The 15,368-nt window shown below is 37.1% G+C and overlaps 1 protein-coding gene across 1 annotated transcript; it reads right to left on the bottom strand.

Moving 5' to 3' along the window:
* Positions 1-1,714: 1,714 nt before the first annotated feature.
* Positions 1,715-14,148, bottom strand: LOC116308604 (uncharacterized). Its single transcript, XM_031719065.2, has 9 exons — positions 13,842-14,148; positions 7,452-7,622; positions 6,990-7,113; positions 6,326-6,504; positions 5,687-5,905; positions 4,629-5,039; positions 3,790-3,957; positions 2,905-3,184; positions 1,715-2,421 (listed from the first exon to the last, which is right to left on the bottom strand). The coding sequence occupies exons 1-9, from the start codon at positions 13,978-13,980 to the stop codon at positions 2,280-2,282; spliced, it is 1,833 nt and encodes a 610-aa protein (XP_031574925.2). The 5' UTR covers positions 13,981-14,148; the 3' UTR covers positions 1,715-2,279.
* Positions 14,149-15,368: the final 1,220 nt, after the last annotated feature.

The raw sequence follows: 15,368 nt of genomic DNA, 5'->3' as shown, positions 1-15,368 counted from the left end.
TTTTTGCTGCTGTCGTTGCATAATATTATACCAAGAGAATATGAACTAAGAGAAGGAATCCCCGTGCCCCTATCATGTGCACACTTTGATGCTATTTTTAGAATCTATTCTAAAAATATCATCCAATGATATCATTTATTTGATCGTTTGATTTTCTGCACGCGCATAGTACGCGCGCGCTCTACGCTGTTTGCTAACGCTTTCTTGTGTGTGCTTTTCTTATGTTCAAATGTTCAAATCTGCCCTCAAGATGACGATGTAGGTCGAAATGTTTTAGTCAAGCACGCTTTATTCTATTTATGAATAATAAATATAATAATTATTTTCAATATTAGTTTTTTCTATCAGATATTCTCTACATGATTTTTCATGTCATCATAAGCATATGGTATTGATGGCCTGAAACTATAGCCAACCCACGCATAACAATATCAATAATTAAGCGTTAATCCAATGATAGTTATTAAAATTTCAAAAATAATCAATAATTTTTTATCGCCATTTCGTGTGATATTTTAGTGACAAGATTTCAATTAACCTCGTGAAACTGCTTTCAGATGTTTTTGGATTATAGCTTCATGGTTCCATCCATCCCTCTGTTTTCATCACATATGTTTTCTTTTTTTTTTCTTCTTCTTCTATCTTTCTTAGTTCTTTATTCTATTTCGTTCATTGATTAATATTCTCTCTTCCTTTCTTCCGTTTTCCTTCTTGCGTAATTCTTGCTTCTTCCTTCATGCTTTACCCCCCAACTTTCTTTTTTTTCCTTTCTAAAAAAGTCCTTTCACTTGATGTGAACTCATGCAAAGGTCCTTTAACTGGATGTGAACTAAAAGGTCCTTTCACTGGATGTGAACTCAAAGGTCCTTTTACTGGATGTGAACTAAAAGGTCCTCTCGCTGGATGTGAACTAAAAGGTCCTTTCACTGGAGGTGAAACTAAAGGTCCTTCACTGGATGTGAACTAAAGGTCCTTTCACTGGATGTGAACTAAAAGGTCTTTTTCACTGGATGTGAACTAAAAGGTTCTTTCACTGGATGTGAACTCAAAGTCTCTTTCACTGGATGTGAACTCAAAGGTCCTTTCACTGGATGTGAACTAAAAGGTCCTTTCATTGGATGTGAACTAAAAGGTCCTTTCACTGGATGTGAACTCAAAGGTCCTTTCACTGGATGTGAACTAAAAAGTCCTTTCACTGGATGTGAACTCAAAGGTCCTTTCACTGGATGTGAACTAAAAAAGTCCTTTCACTGGATGTGAACTCAAAGGCTTCCTTTCACTGGATGTGACTAACTAAAAGTGTCCTTTCACTGGATGTGAACTAAAAGGTCCTTTCACTGGATGTGAACTAAAAGGTCCTTTCACTGGATGTGAACTCAAAGGTCATTTAACTGGATGTGAACTAAAAAAGTCACTAAAGTTCAATATTTTAATTTGTTGTAGAAGTCCTCCCCTTATCAGCGAAAAAGCCGTTATAAGGGAATGTATGGGAAGCAAACAGGATGTTTGGTCCCCCCCCCCCCCCCCCCCGGTTCGATATTCACTGCAAAACAAGATTTTCTTGACCGTATTCAATAGTACTTCGATCGGACAAGTGATAAATACACTAGAAGTGGTCTGCATTCATAAAAACGTATAACCAACAAAAAAGAGGCTTATGGGGGAATCATGCAATGAGGCATAATATTAACACAAACAATGAAATAAATACGAATTCGTATTTTACAGTTCTTTAATCAAGAATGTACAATAGTACTTATCTTATTATATTAATCCCATTAATAACTATAATAATTACCAGAGTTTTATAAATAGGTAACAAGGGGCTATTTTTCATGACAGACATTTTCATTGGTTCCGTACTGACCATAAAATGGTCTCCCACAGGCTCCTGTTTTCCCTATGGAAGGCTTGGTTTTAAAGCTGTCTTTCTCCTCCTTTGTAGATTTAAATAATATCACACTCTTTTCTTCTTTAGTTTTCTAAACTAAACTAAACATTTTACAGTAGTCGAGACTTAATATATATTTTTAATTTACAAGTTTTGTTTTGATCCAAACCCGTCTTGTCAACTATACGATGAACGATGATCCTTCCCTCTATAGAGTGTGTTCATGCCAGCCATGTTGGTTGCTTAAACAAAAGAATTTTTTTTTCCTTGGGAAATAAGTTTTCTTGTCATGCAAAAAATATTGCATTGTTTCTGGCACCAACATGGCTGCCGTGAACACACACTATTTGAATGATGTTGTAATAGTGTTAGTACAGGTTGAATTCAATTATTTGTTGTGGTATGCGTAGATACTTTTAGGTTGCTTTTGATTACACAAGTACGTCTTGTCCCATCCCTTGCGTCCATTCTGTGCGTACCATCGCATGCAAGGTAGACCCTTTATCGGCCCCTTGAGAGACCACACAAAGCTATAGAAAGCAAAAGAAGACATTCCGGTTAAAAACTCACCTAAAAGTTTTAGTTTTTAGTTCAAATGAGGGTCTCATCTCTTATCCCCGATCCGACGGGAAAGGTGCGGGAAGTGGATGAAGTAAACACGTGTGGCGTTAGCTACTCGTGCGTCGCCTCTCACCAATGCGACCCGGGTTCGATTCCCAGGTTCTATTTTTTATCAGGTTCTCCGGTTTTAAGTCGTCTATGCTTATGAACTAGCTTCTAAATTCCAATCCGATCTTTCTGTTATCGACTAGTTTGGAGCATAGCTCTGTTGTGGATGCCCCACGCTTTGATACAACAAATCGTAATATATTTTTTAATCATAATTTGTAGTGGTACATGGTAGTAATTGTTGAAATACTCGAAGAAATGGCTAGAGAGGGAGATAATATGCACAGCGATAACTGGGATAACAATGACAGTCTTTATTTTCCAATCAAATTAACATTACTTACTGATATGTCGAGTCGGTAGGAACACAGAGATAGTTTTTCATCCAGCTTCCTCTACGATACTTGTTCTCAATAGGGTTGTATATCCTGGTGCAACGCATATTAGGGATTGGTCCATTATACGACCACATGATACCCGGATCACTTCTGGAGCTTGAAGTACAGAAGTAGTAGTGGATCCATTTGAAGTAGTTAAGGAGATCGTATGTGCGAAGACAGTTGCCGGTTGGAAGTGAGTTCATGTTCATGGAGTACGAGAAGTCTTCGGGAAACACTGGTGGACCTGGAAAAAGTGGAATAAAAATGATTTAACAAAATTGGAGGACACAGAGAACACTGTCATCCAACATGGCCGCCACTTTTATTTCCTTAGGAATGATTACAAACCTCCTATAGTGAACATCATCCAACATGGCTGCCACTTTTATTCCCTTAGGAATGATTACAAACCACCTATAGTGAACATCATCCAACATATGGCTGCCACTTTTATTCCCTTAGGAATGATTACAAACCACCTATAGTGAACATCATCCAACATGGCTGCCACTTTTATTCCCTTAGGAATGATTACAAAACACCTATAGTGAACATCATCCAACATATGGCTGCCACTTTTATTCCCTTAGGAATGATTACAAACCACCTATAGTGAACATCATCCAACATATGGCTGCCACTTTTATTCCCTTAGGAATGATTACAAACCACCTATAGTGAACATCATCCAACATGGCTGCCACTTTTATTCCCTTAGGATAGGAATGATTGCAAGCCACCTATAGTGAACATTGCTGCCATACGTCCTTGTACCAGCATGGCCACTAATTTTTATCTTTAAATAAGCTAGAGTGACATGACTAAAGGAGCACCTTCAAAAAAACATACCTGAACAAGGCTGAGTATTGCAAGTTTCACGTTCAGATTCCACCCCCACACAGGATTTCCCGCCGTTCGCTGGAGGAGGATTAGTACAGTTTCTAATTCGATTATGGTATCCTGTTCCACAGTCTCGAGAACAATCTCTCCATTCTCCCCATTCTGACCACTGCCCGTCTACAAGATAAAAGGTATATCATAAGTATAGAGTCCTTGAAAGTAATGCTGCACAAGAATTTCATATTAGCCAAACTACTTATCAACCGAGCGCGAGGTCTTTATAGAGGCAAGATACGTGATACGGAAAATACAGTGGGCGCGTTAATCAATCCTTATCCAGGAAAAGTGCAAGTCGTATAATAACGATGCCTGGAAGAATTGAATAAAAGCTTCCTTCAGCAGTTCAGGTGATCTGCATTGGAAATGTTTGAGAGAGCGTACGAATTCAATAATTGCAATATAAACGTTGTTTTTACGGAGAAGCAGTTAGCGTAGCGGATTAAAACGTACACAATAGTACAGTACAAATCAAAGGATTTATTTCTTTCACAGTTCCCTGCGCCATCTTGAAAGGTAACCGTGCCTTTGCGTCGAAGCGAGACGAACGGTAAGCTTGCAATGAAGAGACCTCTTTTTAAGACCTCGAACAAATATTCGCATTATCATTGCAAGATCACCATTCGTCTCGCTTTGATGTAAAGTCACGGCTACCTTTCAAGATGGCGTAGGAAACTGTTAAGGTGACTAGTAAAAAATAAATGAAGTCACAAGTCAGCATCTAACTTTACTGTTGTCACTTGTTTTGTGACAAAAAGTCACACAATAGTTAAAAGAATGGCGTAACATACCTCGTTTATCAGTCTCACGATCAGTAGCGCACAAGTAATGATATCCATTACTCCAGTACCGGTCACGAGGTTCATTAATCTTCTTACAATTCTTTCTGTCTTCATTACTTGGTCTTGTTGTGAGCCATTTGAATTTGTAGGGCGAATACGTGGGGACACAGAGATAGTTATCATTCCAAGAAGTCCAAGACGGTTTGCTTGACTCAGTGATTTGAGTGCAGGACATTCCATATATGGGCCCACTGTGCGACCATCTAATGTTCAGCGGTCGTTTGCCTTTGCCTCGGTAGCATAAGTAGTTATCGTTCCAACTGTATGGGTCACGGGGTTCGTTCATCTTGATACAAGTTTGTCCTTGTATTCCACGACCATCATGAGACCAGTAAAATTCACGAGGAAAATCAGGAAATTCTGTAAAGTCACAATGAAACAGTGTACATTAATATGATTTTTTAAAAGAATTGCACCTCGAATTACTGCGCTTTTGAGAAAAAGGCTTGTGTAAGTGAAAGCTTTCTTTTGATCCAAATCTTTGCTGGCGCGCATCTTAGAAATTCGTTGCGAAATGCTTTTCTCTGAGGCCACTTGAGATAAATCCAAGCGAAAGGTGTTTGAGGATAAACACCCTTTCCACTTATCTCTATTTAAGTTAATTAGAAGAAAATGCAAGAGAATGTGGCTAATTAACCAGTAAGAGACTAATTAACATGATTGACTTGATGGATTGACTTGAGAATCAGTTTCTCCCAATCGATGTATAATGCTTCTGGGATCTTAAGTTGAGATTTGGTATTTGCGAAAACGGCGCGTTTTCGGTGGGAGATCTGAAATCTAAATTCTTATACCGAGTTAAAAGCTACAAAACATAATATATTCACAGTCACACAACGTAGTTCCCTTTGAGTTAGAAATGTGAAATCTTATTGTAGCCAGATAACATTATAGCGCAAAAATTCCGTATAGTCTCAGTTCGCCCTAATTCAGATCTCCAACCGACAACCTTAGCTTTTTGAAATAGGTGTATGATGAAAGTCGCTTGCATTGATAGCTATCCTCACCTGGACACTGGTACATTTTTCTGACTCTCTGTGCATCTAAACCTGATAGTAAGTTACCACCAAAAGTTGTGATCCCTGGCCTAAGAGACCTCATTGTCACTACCTGGTTGTTTCGTCTAAAGTCCTTGTTTCCGTAGTGCATAATAGAGTAGTAGTCGTAAGGAGTTTTGAGGCTCTCTGGATGCCATCCGCTCTTGATCTCGTACGAAAAGCGCATATCTACCATAAAATGACAAAGCGAAATTATAGTTATTCTAATATTTTGATTACAATGGACTAGGTTGTTGGAGAAGTATTGCCAAATAACTCATTTCATCTATCGATATTACTTATTTTCTCACCGATTTTATCATCGAACTCTAAAATCGTGATTGTCCCACTCTGTGATTATAGACAAAACTGGTAGATTTTAGATTTTAAAAAACATCTGCGTTTATCAAAGTCAGGGCATGGCTAATAAAAAGATTGGATATAACCGCTTGGGTGATCAATATACGTTTTCTGGAAGGAAAGACGAAAAACTCCGAGAAAAGCTCCTTAAATCAAGTGAGAGACTTTCCCTAAATGGTTCTCTTATGTCATCTCTATTTTATGATTGAGAAATCCCTATTTTTGTGTAGTTCTATTCAGCTCGCTTACTTGCTTGGATGTTATTCCACAAGACTTTGACGTATTTGTTTCGGTCTGGTCGGTTTTGCTCGTGATAAAAACCAATCGCGTGTCCAATCTCATGAATCACTATATCAAGGCTGTCACAATCCTTGCCCAACGATAGCGCCTGTATGCCCTCACCCTGGTAGCCAACATCAGATTGGCATCTAGAAAATAGTTACAAAAAAATTGATGGGTGTAGTTTAAAATAGAATATTTTATACTTTACTATATACTAGTATATATTATATACTATACTATATACTATACTATATACTATATTGCGAGTGCAACAGTGCGCAAAGCATAATATTGTCAATGCAACAGTGCGCAAAGCATAATATTGTCAATGCAACAGTGCGCAAAGCATAATATTGTCAATGCAACAATGCGCAAAGCATAATATTGTCAATGCAACAGTGCGCAAAGCACAATATTGTCAATGCAACAGTGCGCAAAGCATAATATTGTCAATGCAATAGTGCGCAAAGCATAATATTGTCAATGCAACAGTGCGCAAAGCATAATATTGCATGTCAATGCAACAGTGCGCAAAGCATAATATTTCTATGGTAACACCGCGAAAAGCATAAAATTACCATAGCAACAGTTCGCAAAGCTTAACGTTTCCATGGTAACCATTAGTACCTACCCAGGTCCATAGTAGAATTCTAAGTAGTTTGTTTCTGTAGTTCGTTCTACGAATTTTAAGCAAGTTTTCTGTTGATATTCTTTAATGGCTTCCTTGATAAGATTGTAGAAATGGGTCTTCTCTCCTGTAAAATTAATACTTCGGTCAGCAATGCACTTTTAAAACTCACTAAAAACACACACACAATAAAAGGAAACTGCGTTAAATCTTTATTGTTCACGGCGTTTTAGTCACATTTTCTTCTTACTCACTCGTCGTAATCTGTCAATATCATTTACACAATAGACTACATATAAATTTCTCCCAAATTCAAGAACAATTCCTTGAGTATTATATTCTTATTTTTCTAGTTAACAAAATATTGCAGGAAATTTTGTTTTTATCATTATGATCCCAAACTGAGACGGCCCAAAATTGGTTTCCATTGCTACTGATTGTTTAGATAAACATCAATGTACTTACTTAAGGTATATGCTATGGTATAAGGTATCACGCCTCCTGGCCATAGTCTCACGGTGCTAAAGAGTGGAGACGGTGAATCAGACTTTAGTGGCAAACCTCGTCTTCTTCTAGTTGTCTTTATAACCTTTGGAAGCACCATGTCTACTTCATGTCTCCTGTCTTTTAAGTCAACTAAGGAATAAATCAACAACAAAGGATTAATCATTAGAATAGGTTAAATAGCTTGCCATCAGTCACCTGACACACTCAGCAAGGACAAGGAAAAACAGAGAGACGGACGGACAGACAGACAGACAGACAGGACTATATAGATGCAACGACACACCAAACGAACGATAGGCGCACGAAAACATAACGACTGAACGCACGGATGACGATATACAGACAATAGAGGCTTTTCACCATCACGCGATGGCAGCCATGACAGGGGGCAGGAACAATTGATTCTGGTCTAATCTGATTTACATGAGAAAGGATTCAGTTACCCAGAGAAAAAGATTCTATTGTTATGCCTCCTGTCATGGCTGCCATCACGTGATGGTGCAAAGCTTCTATACAGAAGTACAGGAAAAAGGGACAGAACGACCGACACACACCGGCCAAACCGATTGACGGAAAAAGAAACCGATAGACATACAGAAAGAACGGAAGGCAAAGCCTAACATATGGAGATTGCCAAGTTGGCTACAAAACATAAAAGGAAGTGAATAGAGCCAAAATTGTTTTCCTGTTAGCAAAATTTGATGTCAAGTACATTTAGCAATTTCCACACGTGAGTCGTTGCGGGTTATGTGACTAGTATCAGTGACCCCTAACAAGGAAATCATCGGATACCCTCAGGAAAATGGTAAATTAGAAGCGACAATCTGTGGCAGGCCTAAATTATAATCCTTCGATGGTTCAAGAAACTTCAGAACCAAAACAACATGTTCGCAGGAAACAGGAAGGCAAGGTTAATGAAGTTCAAACTACTTTTCATGAGATTCCAAATCAATGTCTATATAAGTCAGTTATGTCTGTTGTGTCCTTAGATCATCCCAGAGGTTGTTTCAGGTTTCGATAAATTTGATACTCCATTTGTTTTTGAACTCAGTCCTAGTTCAAAAATCTGTTTTCAAGTAAGAATCCTCAGGAAAAAAATATTTAAAGAAGTTCAAACTACTTTTCATGAGATTCCAAATCTATCTATAATTATATTGTGTCCTTAGATCATCCCAGAGGTTGTTTCAGGTTTCGATAAATTTGATGAATTTTACTCCATTTGTTTTGAACACCTAGTTTAAAAAATCTGTTTTCAAGTAAGATTCCTCGGGGAAAAAATTCGTCATAAAGTAGATCTTAAAGCACTGATTACGAGCGCGCATTAGCGCAGATTAAAAAATGGAATAGTTTTTCAAATCATTTGCATAGGAAATCGCACAATCTCGAGCACAATTCGGAAATCTATCTATAGGTACGAGTGATGTTTTGAAAGTTTTCAAAATTGGACGAGCCTTTAGGCATTCAAAACATCACAAGTATCTATCAATTCCGAATTGTACGAGAAGATCGCGCGATTTTTTTGTTTATAATGCGCTGAACAAAATTGAGCAACTTAATTGGGACTCTACAATGTACAATTTGGGATTTCATTACATACTCCTGATCGAGTAATTTTCGTCATATTATAGAATATAGCCGGAAATTTGAACGAAAAACGATTAATTATCGATCAATTTCCAAATAATCAGGCCCAAAATTTCGTTAGTATAGGAAGTGACAATTTAAAACAAATTGAGTTGGTGTCCAATGACTTTAAAAATATTTGCGAGTAATAAGCAAGTGGATTATTTCTGGGAATGATATCAAATACAGTTTGTGGCTCACTACATTATTTGTTTGTCAGAAAATATAATTTCTTAGACGATTCATCAAGGCTCTCCTTTTTGGATATTTTGTACCTACGATTATGGCATACATTAGTGAAAAAATTAGTATAGAATTTGCAATCTTCGGCGAGCGAGGAAAACTTAAATTTTTACATAGAATATGATTTTTCTGTAGAAAACGACCACGGCTTAATACGCCCTGACTAAAGCCACCCTAATGAACCTTTCGCTCGTCAAACTCATATGGAAAAATAATAAATCCTTGCGTGAAGGCGAGGGGGCGTAGATGATTATGATATATTTTACAGATAACTCAGATATGAATCACATAAATGAAAAGCAGCGCCTCGAGTAAAGTGCCAGCAAAAATGAAGTGCGCGGATTGCGGTCCGGGTGATCGTTTCGCCGGTTTAAAGGTCTCGCATTTTCTACACTATAAAAGATTGAGAGGTTGCAGAAGAGTTCTTAAGTTATCAAAGAAGCCTTTGAATAATCATAGAGGCGCAAAGCGGCTAGAGAAAACGAAATCTTGAGTTCTTGAGTTTTTCTATCGACATAATAAGTGTGCGGCACAGTTTCACATGATAAGATACTTAAAGGTCGCCTAAAGGCTACTTAAGTTATAGCACGAGCCTATGAATAAAAACAGAAGCCAAGACTAAGAGCTAGAGGAAAATGGGATCTTTCCTTGTCTGGCTTGAAATATTGCAGAATTTATTTGTGTATTAGTTTCAGATATAGGTAGTTAAAACGTTGCACTGATGAAGAGAGGGGAATAAAACGTGCACCCTCTTTGAGTTTTCTCTATCCCTGGTAGATCGAGCTTTGAAAACCCTTGAAACGGAGCACTGATGGAGAGAGGGTAATAAAGTGCGCACCGCTCTTCGAGTTCTCTCTATCCCTGGTAGATTGAGCTTTGAATACCCTTAAAACGGAGCACTGATGGAGAGAAGGGAATAAAGTGCGCATCGCTCTTCGAGCTCTCTCTATCCCTGGCAGTTTGAACTTTGAATACCCTTAACACGGAGCACTGATGGAGAGAGGGGAATAAAGTGCGCATCGCTCTTCGAGTTCTCTATATCCCTGGTAGATTGAGCTTTGAATACCCTTAAAACGATAAGCACTGACGGAGAGAGGGGAATAAAGTGCGCACCGCTCTTCGAGTTCTCTCTTAGTCCTGGTAGATTGAGCTTTGAATACACTTAAAATCAGGGCGGGAGTGATAGAGATAGCACTGATGAAGAGAGCGGAATACAGTCGCACCGCTCTTTGAGATCTCTCTATATCTGGTTCCTCGAAATTTGAATACCTTAATCGGGAGTCTTTAGGGCAAAAATATCTCTATATTACCTTGATTATAAATAACGTATTCCCGAAGCAACAAAATGGGAAATCAAATTATATCTACCCAATCTACGATTTAGTGAGTTCCCGCACCTTTGCGTCTAAATATCCCACGATTTTTTGGTTTCAAATTTTTCTGTCTCTCTTTCCGCCCTGGCACATTTTCCCTTCAAATTAATGCAAATATTGACCACAAGCTGTTCGATCATTGACTACTTGGATTTCATTTCACATTCCTATCGAAATGCTCCAAGATAACGAAGCATCACCAGAAAGTAATCATTTCCTGAATGGATTGTATTATATGTTGTAAAATGCGGTTAAAATATCAACATCTCTGCAAAACATGGATTGAAAGTACCCCTGACTTAGAGGGTAATAGCAGGCAATTGTTTAGATGCGATCCGATCTGTATGTTATACACTGGCATGGCGCCATTGAGCAATGCAAGAATAGTCGAGTTCAGCGTTTGAACAGTATGACTTCGGTCTTATCTATCCAATTATTTTCCCCAGGTATGTGTTTACAAAACACCCAGAGGTCTCACTCGGCTCGTAAATTCAAAACAAAAAGTATCGAAGGTTTCTATGGGATAAAACTATTTTTTAATAATATAATAATAACTTTATTATTTATAAAGGGTATTATATACAATATTCTAAAGCGCTTTACATTAATAACATACATAAAACAAATAAATATATGAAATAAGATATAAAAGAATATTTGCAATGATCATTTGTAAAATGTTCATAAATTCAATCTAAAACTTGTGGAGAATACATTTAACTTAAAAATAAACAATGTTAAATAAATAATTCGCAAAATAAAATGATGCGAAAATTGACTAGCTAAATGGATGCTGTAGACATACTAAATGTTCAAAAACGATAGGTTTTCAACTTATTTTTTTAAAATGTTTTTATATTTTGCTCACATCTGGTGTCAATCAGGCAGGTCATTCCAGAGATAAGGCGCAGTAAAGCTAAAACTTCGGCCTCCAAATGTTGACATTTTGATCTTCGGTATTATCAGAAAGTTCTTATCATCAGCTCTAGAGTCTTTTGTTACTACGTCGGTGTATAAGTTCAGTTTTTCTTAATATTCGATGACAAGCCTCGAGATAAAATGTAATAGCAACGTTTTTAAGTTTTAAAGCTTTTAAACTTCAACATACAGTTGAATTTCGATGCACTAGAAATAGGAAACTCAAGCGGAATTCCCCACGGGGAATATTTTTGTTTTGTACAAATATCATCATAAATAAACACTTTTAATTAGAAAAATCTAATTTCCTCGGTAATGTAAGTAAGTCAGCAGAAGTAATAAGCTTAATTTCTGCCTCGATTATTTTCGTTCACGGACAGCAATTATTATTTCAAAATAAACCCTCAAATTTTATCGATACCGGCTGAAACGACCTGCTGGGTTGACCAAAGTAAGGGCATGGCTAACTCATAGTATCCGCCAACGAATAATTACTTATTCAGAGGATAAGTCAATGATGTTATCCAATAAATTTATTCACTGAATAAGGATTTATCCGTTGGACAGCGCTATACACCCTTCGTACAACCGGGCGCAGAAGAATTCAGAGTTCTGTAGTGCTTTGAGAATCGCTCTCAAGACATTCTCAAGTGCGTGTCGCTCGCGTTTGATCTCCATTAGTGACAACTGATGTCTTAATTGTCGAGAGTATAGTGCTGCGACTCCAGGAACAATATTATTTCTAAAATGAGGAGACGTGTAGCAATATTGAGAGCAGACATTAAGGTAGAGAAACTTAGATAAAACAGATTAAGATGACGCGATGCCTAGCCTAAATTATGATCATCTGTAGGGTTTTAGCCCCCGCAATCTTGGGTAAACCTCTTTGTCCTATATAACACTAGCGCAAATTGAGAGCTATGCGCGATAGGACTGCATTTGAAAGACAAATTCATTTTCGAAAATCAATTGGTGAAAATGTGACACATAGTATTGAAAAAAAAACAAAACAAAACAAAAAACAAAAAAAAAAAGCACAGATTTAAAGCTTTTTCAGTTTCAAAAATTGTCAAGTTTCCTCCAAACTAATTTAATTTTGTTCAGAGATTTAAGATGATTTATCTTGAGGTGAAAATATTTAAAGTTCGTGGTTATTTTTGCAAGTTGTTAATCATGTGTAAGCTCACGCCTCAGGCGCGACAAAAAGAGGTACACACAAACAGAAAAAAATTCCGACTTGTGGGCTAAAAAACGGAAATTGAATTCATCACTCGGGTGCGCTAGAAAGGTCAATATACTGAGTCAATGATTTTCGTTGCTTTGCCTCGAAGCTGTCAAGCGAAACACAGGTAGCCCAAGCTTGGCTTCTGTGGTGTCATGTTATGAGGAAATGTATGGGGATTCTTCAAAAATTTCAATAAAATCATTGAAATGTGAAATAAAGCCTCGAAATTTTACCCGATCATTGAGAAATAGCACTTCTTTCGCTCTGTGTGGTTATTTTTTAAATTTAACCCGTTTTAAGGATTTTTTCCCTCACCAGTAATTTTCCCCTACCAGTTATTTCTTACTGGTGGGGGAAAAAAATCCTTAAAACGGGTTAAATTCAAAAAAATAACCACACAGAGCAAAAGAAGTGCTATTTCTCAATGATCGGGTAAAATTTCGAGGCTTTATTTCACAGTTTCAATGATTTTATTGAAATTTTTGGTAAACCCCCATATACATTTCCTTATAACATGACACCACAGAAGCCAAGCTTGGGCTACCTGTGAGCGAAAATGCTGAACCTAATATGAGGAGTCAGTAGTATGTCAAACCCTGTAGTTTCAAGCTGATCAAAAGTCAATATCTTGAGCAGTCTAGTCCCTCATTCATAATTAATAATCAAAGAAAGGAATCTAGGTAAATATGATCTTATGGTTTTATTGAAAAGTTTGTATAAAAGCGCGACATAGCAAGCAATCTACTAGAAATAGAAGCATTCAATAAAATAATGGAATGGAATTCGCGAGACAACAAAGGAGTAAAGTAATCGTAACTCGGTTGCAAACTGTGAAGAAGGTAGTAATTAGAAAAAAATGGCTTATCAAAAATGGAAAAATATTTAAGCAAAATAAACAGCTAAGAAAACAAAAATGGGGGGAATTTAACGCGAAATTTTTGTTGAAAAGATTTGAGCTCGACTTACCGTATTGACTATCGATCTTGGCTATCTTGTCGAAGGCATTTTCTTCGTAACTTTGTTCGAGGGTTTTCCCTTCTAGGAGTAATAGAATGTTAGATGCCAGAGTACACAACAAGAGCGCGCTTATCCTCAAGGAGACCATCTCCAATTGCAGTAAAATAAATCAAATTTCTTTCTTCGGAAAAGTCGTCTTTTGGGAGGTTTAAGTTGAACCAGTGCTGTATTTAGTCTTCCTTCAGATTCTCTTCCTTCGTTGGTCTTGATGTCTTTCGGTCTTCGCGTTCGATAGAAATGTGTTTCTCATCTGAGATGCTTTTCACTTTATAGTTAGATCATTTGAGCACGTGACAACATTGTAACCGACCTTTTGAGCGGGTGTCAACTTCCATACCCTTCTGACGTTAGTGAATTGTCATTCAACATGCTTTGACTCGATCGAATCACTTCCGTCACTGAAGTCCTGAAATGATAACGAACTGAAGTCCTTTAATTAAAAATCCACCTTGGACAAATTCAAACATACATCCAACTTTGAAAATAAATTCTGTTTGCCTAGTTGTCCAGCTGGAGTGAGTTTTTGTAAATATTCATAATTTCTTAAACTTTGAAAAAAAATTTTTTTGACGCCTGAATTGATTCAGTAGTTAGCTTTTGCTTAAATTAAAAAAAAAAAAAAACGTTTTGTTTAGAACCAATTCAAGTCACGTAGACAGGCATTCGGTGCATCCAACTAATGCTGAAACGGTTAATAAGGAATTAAAATTAAACGGACAAACTTTTTTGGCTGCTTTTAATGAAAAACCACGAGGTAATGAAAGTAAAAAGATTGTATATAGTAAAGTAATCTTTAGCTGACGACTAGGAAGTAGTTTATGTATAAAATGTACTGAGACACTGTGTTTTTGGAAGCATCGAGTAAAAAGGAAATGACTAATCTTATGGAAGTAAAATGTGTGGTTTTGAATTGATTTCCATTACAACTTTGAGTAAAAGTGTGAGAACAAAACAGCTACAAAGCATTCATTCAAACATACAACCATTAGTCCTGTTTATGAGAAAGTAGTGTGGCGCGATGTTTCGAGATGAAGCGGAGCTTAACTCAAAATTAGAAAGAAAAATAACGCGCTCAATTAGTATATTGCTCACGAAAAAGGAATCGTTTTTTTTCTGGAAGTTTCAGTTTGAATTAAAAATATGATGTTGAACCCCGAACCGTCTAGACTTTGTAGCAGTCTGACTTAGAAGGCGTATGTTTGCGGACTTGCTTGATTCTATTTTGAAATTCAACACTTGAGAGATAATCATGGTCATTTAACGTATCAATACTCGTATTGATACTAATCACAAGGGAACTCTAGTCTCAAATTATTACAAAAAAAAAAAAAAAAAAAAAGGAAAATAGAAAACGAATGTCGGAATGAATGGATTGAAAAACGAGGTCGGTCCCTACCATGGCTCTCGCAGCACAAAAATAACTTCCTAATTTACTGTTCGTTCGTTATTATTAGTTTACTTTATAAAGAAATAGGG

The sequence above is a fragment of the Actinia tenebrosa genome, unplaced genomic scaffold, assembly GCF_029948245.1.
Source record: "Actinia tenebrosa isolate PJP-AT-01 unplaced genomic scaffold, QUT_ActTen_1.0 PGA_scaffold7__59_contigs__length_16204524, whole genome shotgun sequence".
NCBI lineage: Eukaryota > Metazoa > Cnidaria > Anthozoa > Actiniaria > Actiniidae > Actinia > Actinia tenebrosa.
Note: the sequence above shows the minus strand (reverse complement) of the source record. Positions and strands in the feature narration are given on the sequence as shown.

What these genes read in the sequence shown, in the direction of transcription:
- LOC116308604 (XM_031719065.2), bottom strand. Translation starts at nt 13,980, where the DNA reads ATGGTCTCCTTGAGGATAAGCGCGCTCTTGTTGTGTACTCTGGCATCT. An exon ending in CAATACTCAGCCTTGTTCAG is followed by an intron (nt 3,185 to 3,789) that starts GTATGTTTTTTT and finishes CACTTTTTCCAG; the next exon opens with GTCCACCAGTGTTTCCCGAA. An exon ending in CCTACCGACTCGACATATCA is followed by an intron (nt 2,422 to 2,904) that starts GTAAGTAATGTT and finishes TGCTTTCTATAG; the next exon opens with CTTTGTGTGGTCTCTCAAGG.